The 13,147-nt window shown below is 43.6% G+C and overlaps 2 protein-coding genes across 4 annotated transcripts in view; one reads left to right on the top strand and one right to left on the bottom strand.

Annotated features, from left to right (window-relative positions):
- Positions 1 to 1,500, top strand: part of LOC139579215 (calcium uniporter protein, mitochondrial-like) — a 31,190-nt gene extending 29,690 nt beyond the window's left edge. Inside the window, exons 7-9 of one of the 2 annotated variants that reach the window (XM_071407664.1) lie at positions 864 to 980; positions 1,185 to 1,275; positions 1,329 to 1,500. In XM_071407664.1, coding sequence (XP_071263765.1) covers positions 864 to 980; positions 1,185 to 1,262 — 195 coding nt within the window. In that variant the 3' untranslated portion in view covers positions 1,263 to 1,275; positions 1,329 to 1,500. Of the gene's footprint in view, positions 1 to 863; positions 981 to 1,184 lie in introns of both variants that reach the window. The other variant, XM_071407663.1, reaches the window with a different exon arrangement.
- Positions 1,501 to 1,674: 174 nt separating this feature from the next.
- Positions 1,675 to 7,558, bottom strand: LOC139579216 (caspase-6-like). 2 transcript variants are annotated; one of them, XM_071407665.1, is made up of 8 exons: positions 7,446 to 7,558; positions 6,893 to 6,931; positions 6,102 to 6,144; positions 5,726 to 5,878; positions 5,526 to 5,602; positions 5,228 to 5,403; positions 4,790 to 4,940; positions 1,675 to 4,443 (listed from the first exon to the last, which is right to left on the bottom strand). In XM_071407665.1, exons 1-8 carry the CDS (start codon positions 7,474 to 7,476, stop codon positions 4,205 to 4,207), a joined length of 909 nt encoding a protein of 302 aa, XP_071263766.1. In that variant the 5' UTR covers positions 7,477 to 7,558; the 3' UTR covers positions 1,675 to 4,204. The 2 variants fall into 2 exon arrangements, with proteins under 2 accessions (XP_071263766.1, XP_071263767.1); XM_071407666.1 differs by having other exon boundaries at positions 5,726 to 5,875.
- Positions 7,559 to 13,147: the final 5,589 nt, after the last annotated feature.

The following is a 13,147-nucleotide window of genomic DNA, read 5'->3' as shown; positions in this document are numbered from 1 at the left end:
AGCCTAGCCCTGCTATGTCCTCACCAAGCAGGATAGCAGGACCCATGTCCAGCACGGTCTCAATACAAGTAGTCAAGACAGTGTCTCCCCCTTGTGTACACAAAGAGTACTGTCACTACAGGGCACTTGAACAAGAGGCTTTCATTTTCATTTCAGTCACACCTGGTCTCCTTACAACAACTTGGAGTAGTCAAGTTCCCATTATGTGACCTACTCCTCCATTGCCATATGCTGTACAGTATGAAGACAGTAATTATCAGGGTTGAATTCTAACTTCAGATAACTGTGTGCAGCTCAAACTTCAGATAACTGTGTGCAGCTCAAACTTCAGATAACTGTGTGCAGCTCAAACTTCAGATAACTGTGTGCAGCTCAAACTTCAGATAACTGTGTGCAGCTCAAGCCTCTGCATTGACGTCAATGGTAGATGCAATCAAATTAATGTAACAGAGAAATCTCCGCGTATGTCTGCCCTCCTGTGGCTGCAATGTGTATAGCATGCACTGTATTGAAGACGTTTCACCTAGGTCTTGATGACACGACATGGTCTGAACCTTCCAGTTGGTCCCACAGCACCTGTGTCCTGCGTCCATATTATTTTGTGAGTTCTATCTTATAAAGTACAGTACAAACTGTGTACATCCGTGCCACAACAAGGAGGCTGATACACACCAACATTCCTGTTACGCTTCTAGGTGCATCACCTGTATTCTGATCATATCTCCTAATGACATCAGTGCATGATTTACACAGAGGTTCACACAGTTATCTCAAGTTAGAATTTAAACCCAGATAACTATGAGCAGAAGTGATACACATACGTTAGTCTGCACCAGATGGATCATGGTTGTTTTGCTCTGTAGGATTATGTCTATCCAGACGCCAAAGACAGGCAGTTCCTGTATTACTTCCACAAGGGAGCCAAGAAGGAGCGCTTCAACGTGCAGAAGTACAATGATCTGAGAGAGGAGTTGGCTTCGGTATGTTGCTATACTTACTTATACAAAGCACTGCAGAATTTCTGCTCACTGCTTATTGGACTTTCCACTGATGTATTCAGTCTATAAGGGGCTTCTGCTGATTGTGTGTGTGTGTGTGTGTGTGTGTGTGTGTGTGTGTGTGTGTGTGTGTGTGTGTGTGTGTGTGTGTGTGTGTGTGTGTGTGTGTGTGTGTGTGTGTGTGAGGTGGAAGAAGATTTGAGACGTCTAAGGAATCCAACCCAACTTCAGCTCCCTGTAGAACAGATCCAGAGCCAGCCATGAAGAGCAACACCACACACACACACACACCACACACACACACACACACACCACACACACACACACCACGTCAAACTGAAGGACTACTGAGCAGCAGCATTTCTTCCCATTTATTTTGATAACGATGCCTTTTTCTTACTAACCTCACAGATCATTTTAGAGTTTTGGTTTACACCGTTTACAATGTTGGAAGTCATTTGTGGTAATAGAGGTATAGTAATAAATGTCATATGAGAAACCATCTTCCTGAATACTAATCATATTTTCTCTGCATTCCTGGCTGTTGCAGGAATTCAATATAGTAGCTAGTTTCATTTCTATAGAAGAGCAAAGTTCTGAATAGTGATGACGTGTATATAATGAGATGATCTGTTCTGAATGTTTAAAGATTAAGAGAACTGAGACTGAGCACAAATTACATTTCAATATTTTATTGCACCTCAATTCAGACTTGTTTCAATCATCAAAACCCCAAACATATTTCAACAGTTTTACAACTGTCATTTTATAAATGAGAGATTCTAATTCTATAGGAGCCCCACACACCTCTCCAAATTCTAGTAGTGCAAATGCTATTAGCACAAACGCCAATCTCCCAAAAGGTCAGAGACAAATTTCCCTGGTGGACCACATAACAAGAAAAGTACAATACGCTTACTAAGCAGTGGTTCCTTGTATTCGCCCATGGAGACTAAAACGGTCCTCATTTTCTTGTACACTTCAGAAATAGAAACATGAATTGGTGTCCAGCACTCAGGTTCACATACAAATGAGTAATACCTTGTGCATTGTCATTGCTTTAGTAAATATCTCCAAGTGACTAACAATGATTTCTTTATTTTTTAAACATGAGATGGTCGGTTGATTGGTACCCTGAGTTGTCTTATCTGAGCTATATAAAATGCTATTTAAAAAGATTAACAGTACCAAGGGGGGATGAAAACAGCTGTCAAATACCCTCAATAAACAAAGAATAGTGGTAAAAAGCTGTTATTTAAAAGGCCATTGATTTGAATTACCAAACAAAGGCACTACCATAGTGGCAGTAAACAATGTATATGACTTCTTTGGTTTTCCTGAGTCAGTAGTAGTACAGCAGGTCATGTGACCAAACTTGCAGTGTTTACTGAACGTCTTTGAAACACTAGACACTTGACTCCCTGAGGTACTTTCCATATTGGAGTTGTTTGTTCACGTTTAGCCTGCCGCTTTCAAAACATGGAAAACTACATTTGTGTTGTAAAGGCTAAGCACATCCAAGTACAAACAGAAACACAAATTCCCTTTTTGACACAGCAAGCTCAGAGGTCGAAGTGGGGAGGCAACATATTGAGGCACATCATTGTCTTTTCATCTTGTCTACTACAGAGGACCAGATGGGGAAGTGGGTAAGGGGTTTGGTCCCTGCCTTAAGAGGTTGGAGGGTGTGGGTTTAATCCATATATCTTGTGCTTTATTGACAGTTTCTGTGACTGTCGATGTCTAACATATACAAAGAGAAGCGCTTCAAGTGTGAAGGATTTGGGGTTAAATCTCAGCAACCAAGATGTTGTGGGTTCAATCCTCTACTCTTGTGATTTAGTGTACGTTTCCCCAATGTCCATGTCAATCATATGAATATGTGTGAAGCAATCGGTGGCACAGATGTGGTATGTGGTTGGAGGACTGATGGGGGTTAATACCTGGGGTTCACATCCCTGTAACCAGCAGTTGTTATGGAGAAAAACCCCTGAAAAAAGTAGATGCCTGTATTTCAAGAGAGATACTAAGTGTCTACTATTTCCCAGGGATTTTCCCATAACCACTGCTGGTTAGTGTTCAGGAACCATGGCAGGGGACCCCAGGATTAACATCCCCTGCTTAATGCATACTTAGGACCAACGCCACCATTCTCCAGCCATCTTGATGTGGCAACCACTTCTAGTGGCCTTAACTCGCTCTGCAGCAGAGCCCGTTGTCCACACAACCATGCTCGAGTCCTGCAGTAGGTCCAAACCTACAACCCTGTGCTATTTGGGTGAGATCCAGAGCCACAGACTCCTTCACACTACAAACACTTAATTTTGACATTTGCGTAAATGTGCAGTAGACTAAAGCACAAGAGATAAGAACTGAACCCATATCCTCTTGGCTGCAAGCCAGGGATTTAACCCCAGAGCCACCCACTCTTTAACCCAATCGGCACTTTTCTTCCTATGTCGGACAACGACAGTTACAGAAACTTGCACAAGAGATAAGGATCAAAGCCACACCTTTTGGATGCAAGGTAGGGATTTAGCCCCAGAGCCACGGCCTCCTTCAAACAATGTGCACATTTCTTTGTATATTTGACACAGATAGTTGATGTAAACAAATCAAGCCCAGGGAACCATTACTCAATGCTAAGAATTAGCAGTATTCTCTCGAGAAAGGCCTAAAGGGACTGGTGATGCAAAATCCTTTACTGACTGAGAATCCCCTCTTAACCAATAGCTATCCACAAACAGACTGAGAATAAAGTCATTTGAAATGTTAATGCTCAATTACTATTCTCATGTCACTCTTTTACCTGCCCTGCAGGTACATTCCATGACCTCTGTCAACACCAACAAGGAAAGCCTGAAGCCGAGCAGCCAAGCAGGTTTCACCAGTATAGTACATGCTTTGTTTTAGGTCAGCTTTGCCACCACAGAATGTTAAAATAAAACAGCATCAAAAATCGTCAGCAAATGACATGATCTCCATTTGGTTTCATAGGAAAGAAGATTAGAATAAAGGGAATATGCACAGCTTGATAAAGTGTATTTCATGGTCCTCAAGACAAACATCGAAATAATATAGACAAACGTTTAACAAAAAGAACCACCAGACATTATAGTCAAGGACCACCTTTCTCCCAAAGACCATTCAAAACAACTACAGCAGGATTCAGGAATGACGTAGTAGCTGCCCGGTGGATGGAAACCTTACTGCTTCTTGGCTCGGAAGTAGAGCTTCCTGGTGAGCATGGAAGCAAAGCAGGGGACCTGTTTCTTCCCGATGGCGGTCCGGTCGGTACAATTCCCGACGCTCCTCATGGACACCTTCCTGTTGACCAGGGTCAGGAGCTCCGTGAACTCCAGGGAATCCCCGAACTTCCGCATGGCCCCACACAGGTCCTGGATGTACCAGGAGCCGTTGATCGGCTCGCGGTGGGAATAGTAGCCTGCACAGGGAGACCGGGAACGAGTATGGCAGTTAGATCTGTATTCCATTAATCCAAGTGAGAAGCAAAGGATAATCAAGTGATCAAATACCATTACAATAACACAGGGATACCGTTATTTAGGATGTTGTCTAAACAGCATAACTGTATACAAGTCACAGTAAGAAGGAGTTGGGTACAAAATAGTAACTGTGAGTCTGTTGATAAGGAATTAAAATAATGAAGTTGTCTTTATTCTCCATGTATCACTGTATCTATGCATCTATCCTCATTTACGACCACTAGGTTTACAGTATTTCTTCTTGTTTTCTGTAATGGACTATCAGCTGTGCCATGTGTTCCTCACCTTCAGCCACAGAGTAACACATGATGAAGTCCGCGCCAGCAGGGAGGGTGTAGACCACCCCAGCGTCCACCACCACCTCGTTGGTCTGCACTTCGCTGTCCACCACGTCCATGGGGGTCACTGGATCGTCATGCTTGTCCCCACGGCACGCCTGTCGGTGTCAATCAAATCAGAAACCGTAAAGAGTCAAAATGTCAATTTGATGGAGGTGTTATATAGAAAAATACATATATTTAGCAGAAAATATTTGTTGGTTATGTGGATCAAATGTTTACAAATAGAATTACAAATAATAGTATTGTGTCTGAGGAAGATATGCCTTCACCGGCCCCCAAACATCAGATATGGTCTATAGGTCTATGAGTCAACAGTACTAAATGTCAAAGGTTTCATCTAAAATTGATCTATTCAAAGGCATCTCATCATCTGACCGCTTACCTGTAGTATGAAGATCTTGGGCTTGCCCACCAGGCTCTTACACTTGTCTCCTTTGAACAGGGCAGTGATGTCCTGGATAGCGATCTTGTCGTCGTAAGCATAGACGTGGTCGTTCTCTCCGTGGCTCAGAAAGACGCACACGAAGCAGTCTGCATCAGCATGGTTGGCCTCAGCCGCTATAGAGTATCAGACATGTATAATTTACTATTCTGAAGTATAATACTGACTGTGACTGATACAGTATCTGTGTTAAGCGGATTTTTTGAGGTGGTATCGAATGACTTGAAGTGCTGCTTACCCTGACTGATTTTATCCAGAACGTCCTCCACCTTCAGATTATCAAAGGCCTGCACTTCAAAGTTCAAGTCCTCAAATCTGAATCAGAAAATCAAGTGTCAAACATGGTTAGGCATGAACATTTTAAACATCAGCACTACAGTTGACTGAACCGGTCTATAGGGAGTTATGAAGCACGGTCATATCTGATGCCATGTATACCTTTTGACCAGGTTGGAGCGGTCAGCATTGGTCCCGTTGCGGGGGGGCATCCTCAGATGCCAGAAGAAGTGTTCCTGGTTGAAGATGAGAGCCAGGCCTCGCCGCTTGTGGTTCATCTTATACTCGTCCGCAGGGTCCATAGAGAAAGAACTGCTGAAAGAAAAACACTGTAAATACCAATACCTTGTTATGCCATAATGGGTGTAGCTGAACGAGAGACGGTGTCGATTTCTTATCTGTTACCACAAGTAATCTGTTGCACTAAACTATCTGTTCACTTCAACTGTCAACGTACTTGAACTTATTTCAACCACGTGTTCATTACATCCAAGTCATTTATAACAATGTAATGAGTCATATTATTACTAATAGTTACCTGCAGAAATACCCATCTGTTTCTGTAAGGTTCTCACTAGGACCTGATAACGAGAAAGGAACATACAATCTGAACAGGTATGACAATTTGCATGAATATTTATTTTATGACTTCTCAAAGCCCTCTAATGTGGTTTTACAGCTTTCTGATATCTCAACACTTGGCAGGTTCGATGCAAATTCTCTCCAAAGCTTTTGGGATCAGATTTATTTGGGGGGGTCTATTGTTAAGCTCTGCAAACAGGTTTGTGAATTAGTAGCCTCGGCTATAACTCCAGGGTCAAGCAGCCATTGTTCAATAAGCACCCAGTCCTGGTGGTTTTCAATAGGCTGGATACAGGTGTTAAGACCAGTAGTAAAAAGTGACAATGCTCTCCTATCTCACATGCTCTTTACTTGTGCTGCTGTTGCAGGTGTGGGGTGAAGCAGGATTTGGACAATTCTTCCAAATGAGGTCAGGGAAAAAGGGAAAAGTCTGCCACTCCATTTCCTCATGTTCCTTGTGTTAAGGTTATTATTGAGAGCACACGAGGAGGGTATACTGCTTTTGATTCAGGTGATTGCTTAGTGCAAACGCCAAACGGAGAAATAACTACAGGTTTGTGTTAACCATTACATAATTAGCGTGTACTTTGAGTCTCGTAAAAGGACATTTCATGAGATAAGGTAGTTTCGTTAAAACAGTACCTCAAACAGTCTTTCTGTTTTGGTTTTAAATGTACATCTGCATATGTCTCAACAAGCATTCAGCACCTAGACCTACCTAACCTGACATCGCCCGTACATACTCACCTGTCCTATGTGAAGTTTTGCTGTCTTTTTCCAAGCTTCCTGTGAATTGGAAGAGACGAAAATCCCACATGAGACAATACAGTAAGATTTCACAGACCTGTGAAATAAGTCTGTACACTGATAACATTGACTTAACACCTGATATAAAATCTGGTCTGTGCTCATCTGTCAGTAACCTAGTCCCCAGGCTATTGCGTAGAGTCTCCGGACGCGATTAATCTGACGGTGAACAACAACCTTGGCTACTGTAACAACAGTACAAACAGACACACAATGCGGTACATACACCTTATAAACGTATTAGAACAATGAAAGATAAGCGAGGTAAATGGAGGGGAAATTGTGAAATTCATGACATCATTCAGCAAGTGATTTATTATTATTTTGTTTACTTTCCTTTCCCAGGGAGGGTCCGAAATGTCTTCTGAGAGTTCTTCTTTCATATTTGTCTTATATGATTTCCGTGATCACAACATTACATTAAACTTCAAGACTACTAATACCACGACATACATATAGTATTGTATGACTTCAAAATATGACTTTTTCTTACCTTTGGTGTCTTTATTCCCTGGACACGACATGGTTGCTGTCTACTCTCCTTTCAATGTGTACACAAAATGTGTAAAATGTATCGGCTTTACTAACACTGAAGGAGAATGACCCGTCCCGCCCCTTTAAGCTGATTGGCGCATCTACTCAAAAACTGGATACAATTGGCAACTGGGCATGGCAGTCAAGCGTTGCTCGTTACAACTTCCGTATAATGCCACATTGTAGCCACTGAGAACCGTATAACAGAGTCAAATATATACTCAACAAAAATATAAACGCAACATGCAGCAATTTAAACGATTTTGCTGAGTTACAGTACATATAAGCAAATCAGTGAATTAAAATAAATAAATTAGGCCCTGATCTATGGATTTTATATGACTGGGCAGGGGCACAGCCATTGAGACTGACTTTTTCCCCACAAAAGGGCTTTATTATAGACAGAAATATTCCTCCTGTCCGGGTGGCTGGTCTCAGACGACCCCTCAGGTGAAGAAACCAGATGTGGAGGTCCTGGGTTGGCGTGGTTACACGTGGTCTGCGATTGTGAGGCTGGTTGGACATAATGTCACATTCTCTAAAACGACGTTGGAGGTGACTGGTATCGACTTATATTTTTGTTCAGTATAATATAAAACATGTTTCAGGGTGTGACATTATGCAGAGGGATACTGTAAAAACAAAATACATGTTTGCGTATGCCTGTGAATGAGGCAAGCTCAACAAACGTCAAATGTCAGCTACTTGTGCACTGTAGGAGTCTCACTGGCTGTCAATGTAGGGTTTACACCTCACATGCTGACCAGACCGGACACGTCGCGTGCGCGAGCGTCGCAAAATAAATTTAGAAATCCATGTTATTCAATTATTGCACCCACACTGCTTGCGCACGCCAATGAGCGTCTGCGACACCAAGGGCTAAAATAGAAGTCGTTCCTACAATGAAAGTCATCTCCTCATTGGTTTATAGAAGCAGGTACCCACGTGCCATCTCCTCATTGGTTATACCCACGTGGGTGACTGAAAGACAAACTTTGTTGCCGGTTGTCGTGGTAATACAATAAAAGTTTAGATGGATCACCATATAAATTCAAAGATGAAAAAGCCTGGAAGGAGGAGCGATGACTAGAAATGATTCAGTTGGCCGTTTTATGTGTGGATTAATTCGTCGAGGTAGATGTCCTTGTGCATTTCAGGTAAAATAATAACTCAATGTTTATATCCCAGGACAAATTAGCTAGCAACAGCAAGCTAGCTAAATAGGACAAATTAACGTCAGCTAGCAGGTGCAAACTAGCTAGCTAAATTGCCATACATGTTTAATGTTTTCAACCTGTCCCCAAATTAATGTAATTGGTTCAGAGTTTGTTTTTATATATATATATATATTGTTAGTAATTACTATCTTGTCTCATCGCTACAACTCCCGTACGGGCTTGGAAGAGACGAAGGTCGAAAGCCATGCGTCCTCCAAAACACAACCCAACCAAGCCGCACTGCTTCTTAACACAGCGTGCCTCCAACCCGGAAGCCAGCCGCACCAATGTGTCGGAGGAAACACCGTGCACCTGGCTACCTTGGTTAGCGCGCACTGCGCCCGGCCCGCCACAGGAGTAGCTGGTGCGCGATGAGACAAGGATATCCCTACCGGCCAAACCCTCCCTAACCCGGACGACGCTAGGCCAATTGTGCGTTGCCCCACAGACCTCCCGGTCGCGGCCGGCTGCGACAGAGCCTGGGCGCGAACCCAGAGTCTCGCTGCGATACAGTGCCCTAGACCACTGCGCCACCCGGGAGGCCCTTGTTTTGATATTTTAACCTGCGTGTCGTGATCGCGTTTGGTCTGGGGGGGCAAAATACATTTATGCATGATAGCGCACGATGGCGCACGTGCGCAGCCGGTTTGGGTTCCGTGTCATGCACATGACAGCATTAAACAGCAGGGTTGCAGTATTGTTCACACTCTGAAAACACGAGCAGATCATGTTATACAGACACACAGAAAATGAATAACAATCGAATGTTATTTGTCATGGTATAAAAGTTGCAGTGAAATGCTTGTGTGCTGGTGTAACAGTATAGCTTCTGTCCCTCTCCCCTTCCTGGGCTCGAACCAGGGACCCTCTGCACACGTCAACAAAAGCCACCCTCAAAGCATCGTTACCCATCGCTTCACAAAAGCTGAGGCCCTTGCAGAGCAAGGGGAACAACTACTTCAAGGTTTCAGAGCGAGTGACGTCTCCCATTGAAACACTATTAGCGCGCACCCCGCTAGCCAATTCACATCGGTTACACTCACTCCCCTTTTGATCTCCTCCTTTTCCGCAGCAACCAGTGATCCGGGTCACGGCACCAATGTAACAGTATAGCTTCCGTCCCTCTCCTCGCCCCTTCCTGGGCTTGAACCAGGGACCCTCTGCACACATTGACAACAGCCACCCTCGAAGCATCGTTACACATCGCTTCACAAAATCCGCGGCGCGCTTGCAGAGCAACTACTTCAAGGTGTCAGAGTGAGTGACGTCACCGAAACGCTATTAGCGCGCACCCTGTTAACTAGCTAGCCATTTCACATTGGTTACACTGGCTCCCTTGACATTGAAGTTCTATACTCAATCATCAATTAATTTTTTACCTTTATTAAACTAGGCAAGTCAGTTAAGAACAAATTCGTATTTTCAATGATGGCCTAGGAACAGTGGGTTAACTGCCTTGTTCAGGGGCAGAACAACAGATTTTTACCTTGTCAGCTCTGGGATTCGATCTTGCAACCTTTTGGTTGCAAGTCCACTAGACTACCTGCTGCCACGCCCCGCCCCGCCCCGCCCCGCCCCGCCCCGGCATCAATATCAATAATAAGAGTCAAATAAAAAAAATGACAAGTAATAGAAGAGGTAATACACATAGCAATATGGATGAGTTGTATGTTCTTCCCCACCAGCAAGATTGTTAGCCTGGTTAAACCTGACTGAATGCTGAACTCACCAGAGAAGTGAAACAATTGACAATGGTGAGTGCAGGGTTCAGTATGATTTAACCAGGCTACAAGATGGTGGACACATTATTGAATTAACTGTGAGGAATGCTTGAGTCAAGTCCTGCTCTGTGTTCAACACTGGGAGCATGTCAATACATGAATCAGGGTGGTGTTCATTAGGCAACACATGGAAGAAAACAGACTGACACAGGATGGAAGAAAACAGACTGAAACTGGCAGGAACTACAATAAGAAACACTAATTGTTGTGTTCCGTTGTAAAACGTTTTCTGTTGCATGCCCTAATGAACACAACCCAGTTGCCATCTTACCTTGGACACTCTGGGCCAGTCCAACATCTTCTGTAATCTGTGTGTGTGTGTGTGTGTGTGTGTGTGTGTGTGTGTGTGTGTGTGTGTGTGTGTGTGTGTGTGTGTGTGTGTGTGTGTGTGTGTGTGTGTGTGTGTGTGTGTGTGTGTGTGTGTGTGTGTGTGTGTGTGTGTGCAGCTCGAGGCAGCTCGAGGCAGCTCGAGGGAGAGACTTTACCATCAATGCATTCGTAGTGACACATTCCATCGTGTCCTCCAAGTAAGTCCGGAGCCACGTTGAGTTCTTTTTTAATGTTATAGATCTTATTGAGGTATTTGTCAATGTTATGGATTCCATTGCGAATGGTTTTTAAAGTAATTCGCCAGTCCGGTGTTTCTGGTTCAGGTTCCTTACTGCATGAATATACAGTCGTGGCCAAAAGTTTTGAGGATGACACAAATATTAATTTCCACAAAGTTTGCTGCTTGTCTTTAGATATTTTTGTCAGATGTTACTATGGAATACTGAAATATAATTATAAGCATTTCATAAGTGTCAAAGGCTTTTATTGACAATTACATGAAGTTGATGCAAATAGTCAATACTTGCAGTTTTGACCCTTCTTTTTCAAGACCTCTGCAATCTGCCCTGGCATGCTGTCAATTAACTTCTGGGCCACATCCTGACTGATGGCAGCCCATTCTTGCATAATCAATGCTTGGAGTTTGTCAGAATTTGTGGGTTTTTGTTTGTCCACCCGCCTCTTGAGGAAAGACCACAAGTTCTCAATGGGATTAAGGTCTGGGGAGTTTCCTGGTCATGGACCCAAAATATCTATGTTTTGTTCCCCAAACCACTTAGTTATCACTTTTGCCTTGTGGCAACGTGCTCCATCATGCTGGAAAAGGCATTGTTCGTCACCAAACTGTTCCTGGATGGTTGGGAGAAGTTGCTCTCGGAGGATGTGTTGGTACCATTCTTTATTCATGGCTGTGTTCTTAGGCAAAATTGTGAGTGAGCCCACTCCCTTGGCTGAGAAGCAACCCCACACATGAATGGTCTCAGGATGCTTTACTGTTGGCATGACACAGGACTGATGGTAGCGCTCACCTTTTCTTCTCCGGACAAGCTTTTTTCCGGATGCCCCAAAGAATCGGAAAGGGGGTTCATCAGAAAAAATGACTTTACCCCAGTCCTCAGCAGTCCAATCCCTGTACCTTTTGCAGAATATCAGTCTGTCCCTGATGTTTTTCCTGGAGAGAAGTGGCTTCTTTGCTGCCCTTCTTGACACCAGGATATCCTCCAAAAGTATTCGCCTCACTGTGCGTGCAGATGTACTCACACCTGCCTGCTGCCATTCCTGAGCAAGCTCTGTACTGGTAGTGCCCCGATCCCGCAGCTGAATCAACTTTAGGAGACGGTCCTGGCGCTTGCTGGACTTTCTTGGGCGCCCTGAAGCATTCTTCACAACAATTGAACCGCTCTCCTTGAAGTTCTTGATAATCCGATAAATGGTTGATTTAGGTGCAATCTTACTGGCAGCAATATCCTTGCCTGTGAAGCCCTTTTTGTGCAAAGCAATGATGGCGGCAAGTGTTTCCTTGCATGTAGCCATGGTTGACAGAGGAAGAACAATGATTCCAAGCACCACCCTCCTTTTGAAGCTTCCAGTCTGTTATTCGAACTCAATCAGCATGACAGAGTGGTCTCCAGCCTTGTCCTCGTCACACCTGTGTTAAGGAGAGAATCACTAACATGATGTCAGCTGGTCCTTTTGTGGCAGGGCTAAAATGCAGTGGAAATGTTTTTGGGGGATTCAGTTCATTTGCATGGCAAAGAGGGACTTTGCAATTAATTGCAATTCATCTGATCACTCTTCATAACAGTGCTTAGTTGTGGCCGAGTTTTCTGGTACGCGGTACCGGAACGTCAATTTTGGGGTTGAATTGGGTACCAGCTCCTATATAAAACAAGTAGAATATCACCGGCCCAGATTCACAGTGAGCTAAAAAAAAAAATGATCAAAGCGGAATGAAAGCGGGATCGGCATTTCTCGATTCTGCTATGTTCAAGTTTATTTGCCACTAGTCTGTGATTCTATGCGTGACAGTAGGCTAGCAGTGTTCGAGACTGTGCGGATTGAAAATGCGTCAGCGTGAATGGCATGATGCGCTGTTCCAAATTGCCAAATTAGGGGTTGTAAGGTCATGAAAAGTAATGGAAATGTTTGTTAACATAGTTCATGAAGGCACACTTAAATATTATCAATCACTTAAAAATCTATATATCAGCCATCATTGGAATGACACTTCAGCGCATGTCTATGTGTGCTGTTTATGTGCCAGTGGGCCGTTGCCGGAGAAGAGAGAGCGCGACATTTCAGCAGCAGATATAAAATAATAACTAGATAGCCAA

Source organism: Salvelinus alpinus, chromosome 6, assembly GCF_045679555.1.
Source record: "Salvelinus alpinus chromosome 6, SLU_Salpinus.1, whole genome shotgun sequence".
In the NCBI taxonomy this organism is placed as follows: Eukaryota; Metazoa; Chordata; class Actinopteri; order Salmoniformes; family Salmonidae; genus Salvelinus; species Salvelinus alpinus.
Note: the sequence above shows the minus strand (reverse complement) of the source record. Positions and strands in the feature narration are given on the sequence as shown.

Bases quoted from the DNA above. Each gene is read 5' to 3' on its own strand.
- LOC139579216 (XM_071407665.1), bottom strand. From the start codon at position 7,476: ATGTCGTGTCCAGGGAATAAAGACACCAAAG. The intron at 5,879-6,101 runs GTAACTATTAGT...TTTTTCTTTCAG, and splicing joins ACAGATGGGTATTTCTGCAG to CAGTTCTTTCTCTATGGACC. The intron at 5,404-5,525 runs GTAAGCAGCACT...GATACTCTATAG, and splicing joins TCTGGATAAAATCAGTCAGG to CGGCTGAGGCCAACCATGCT.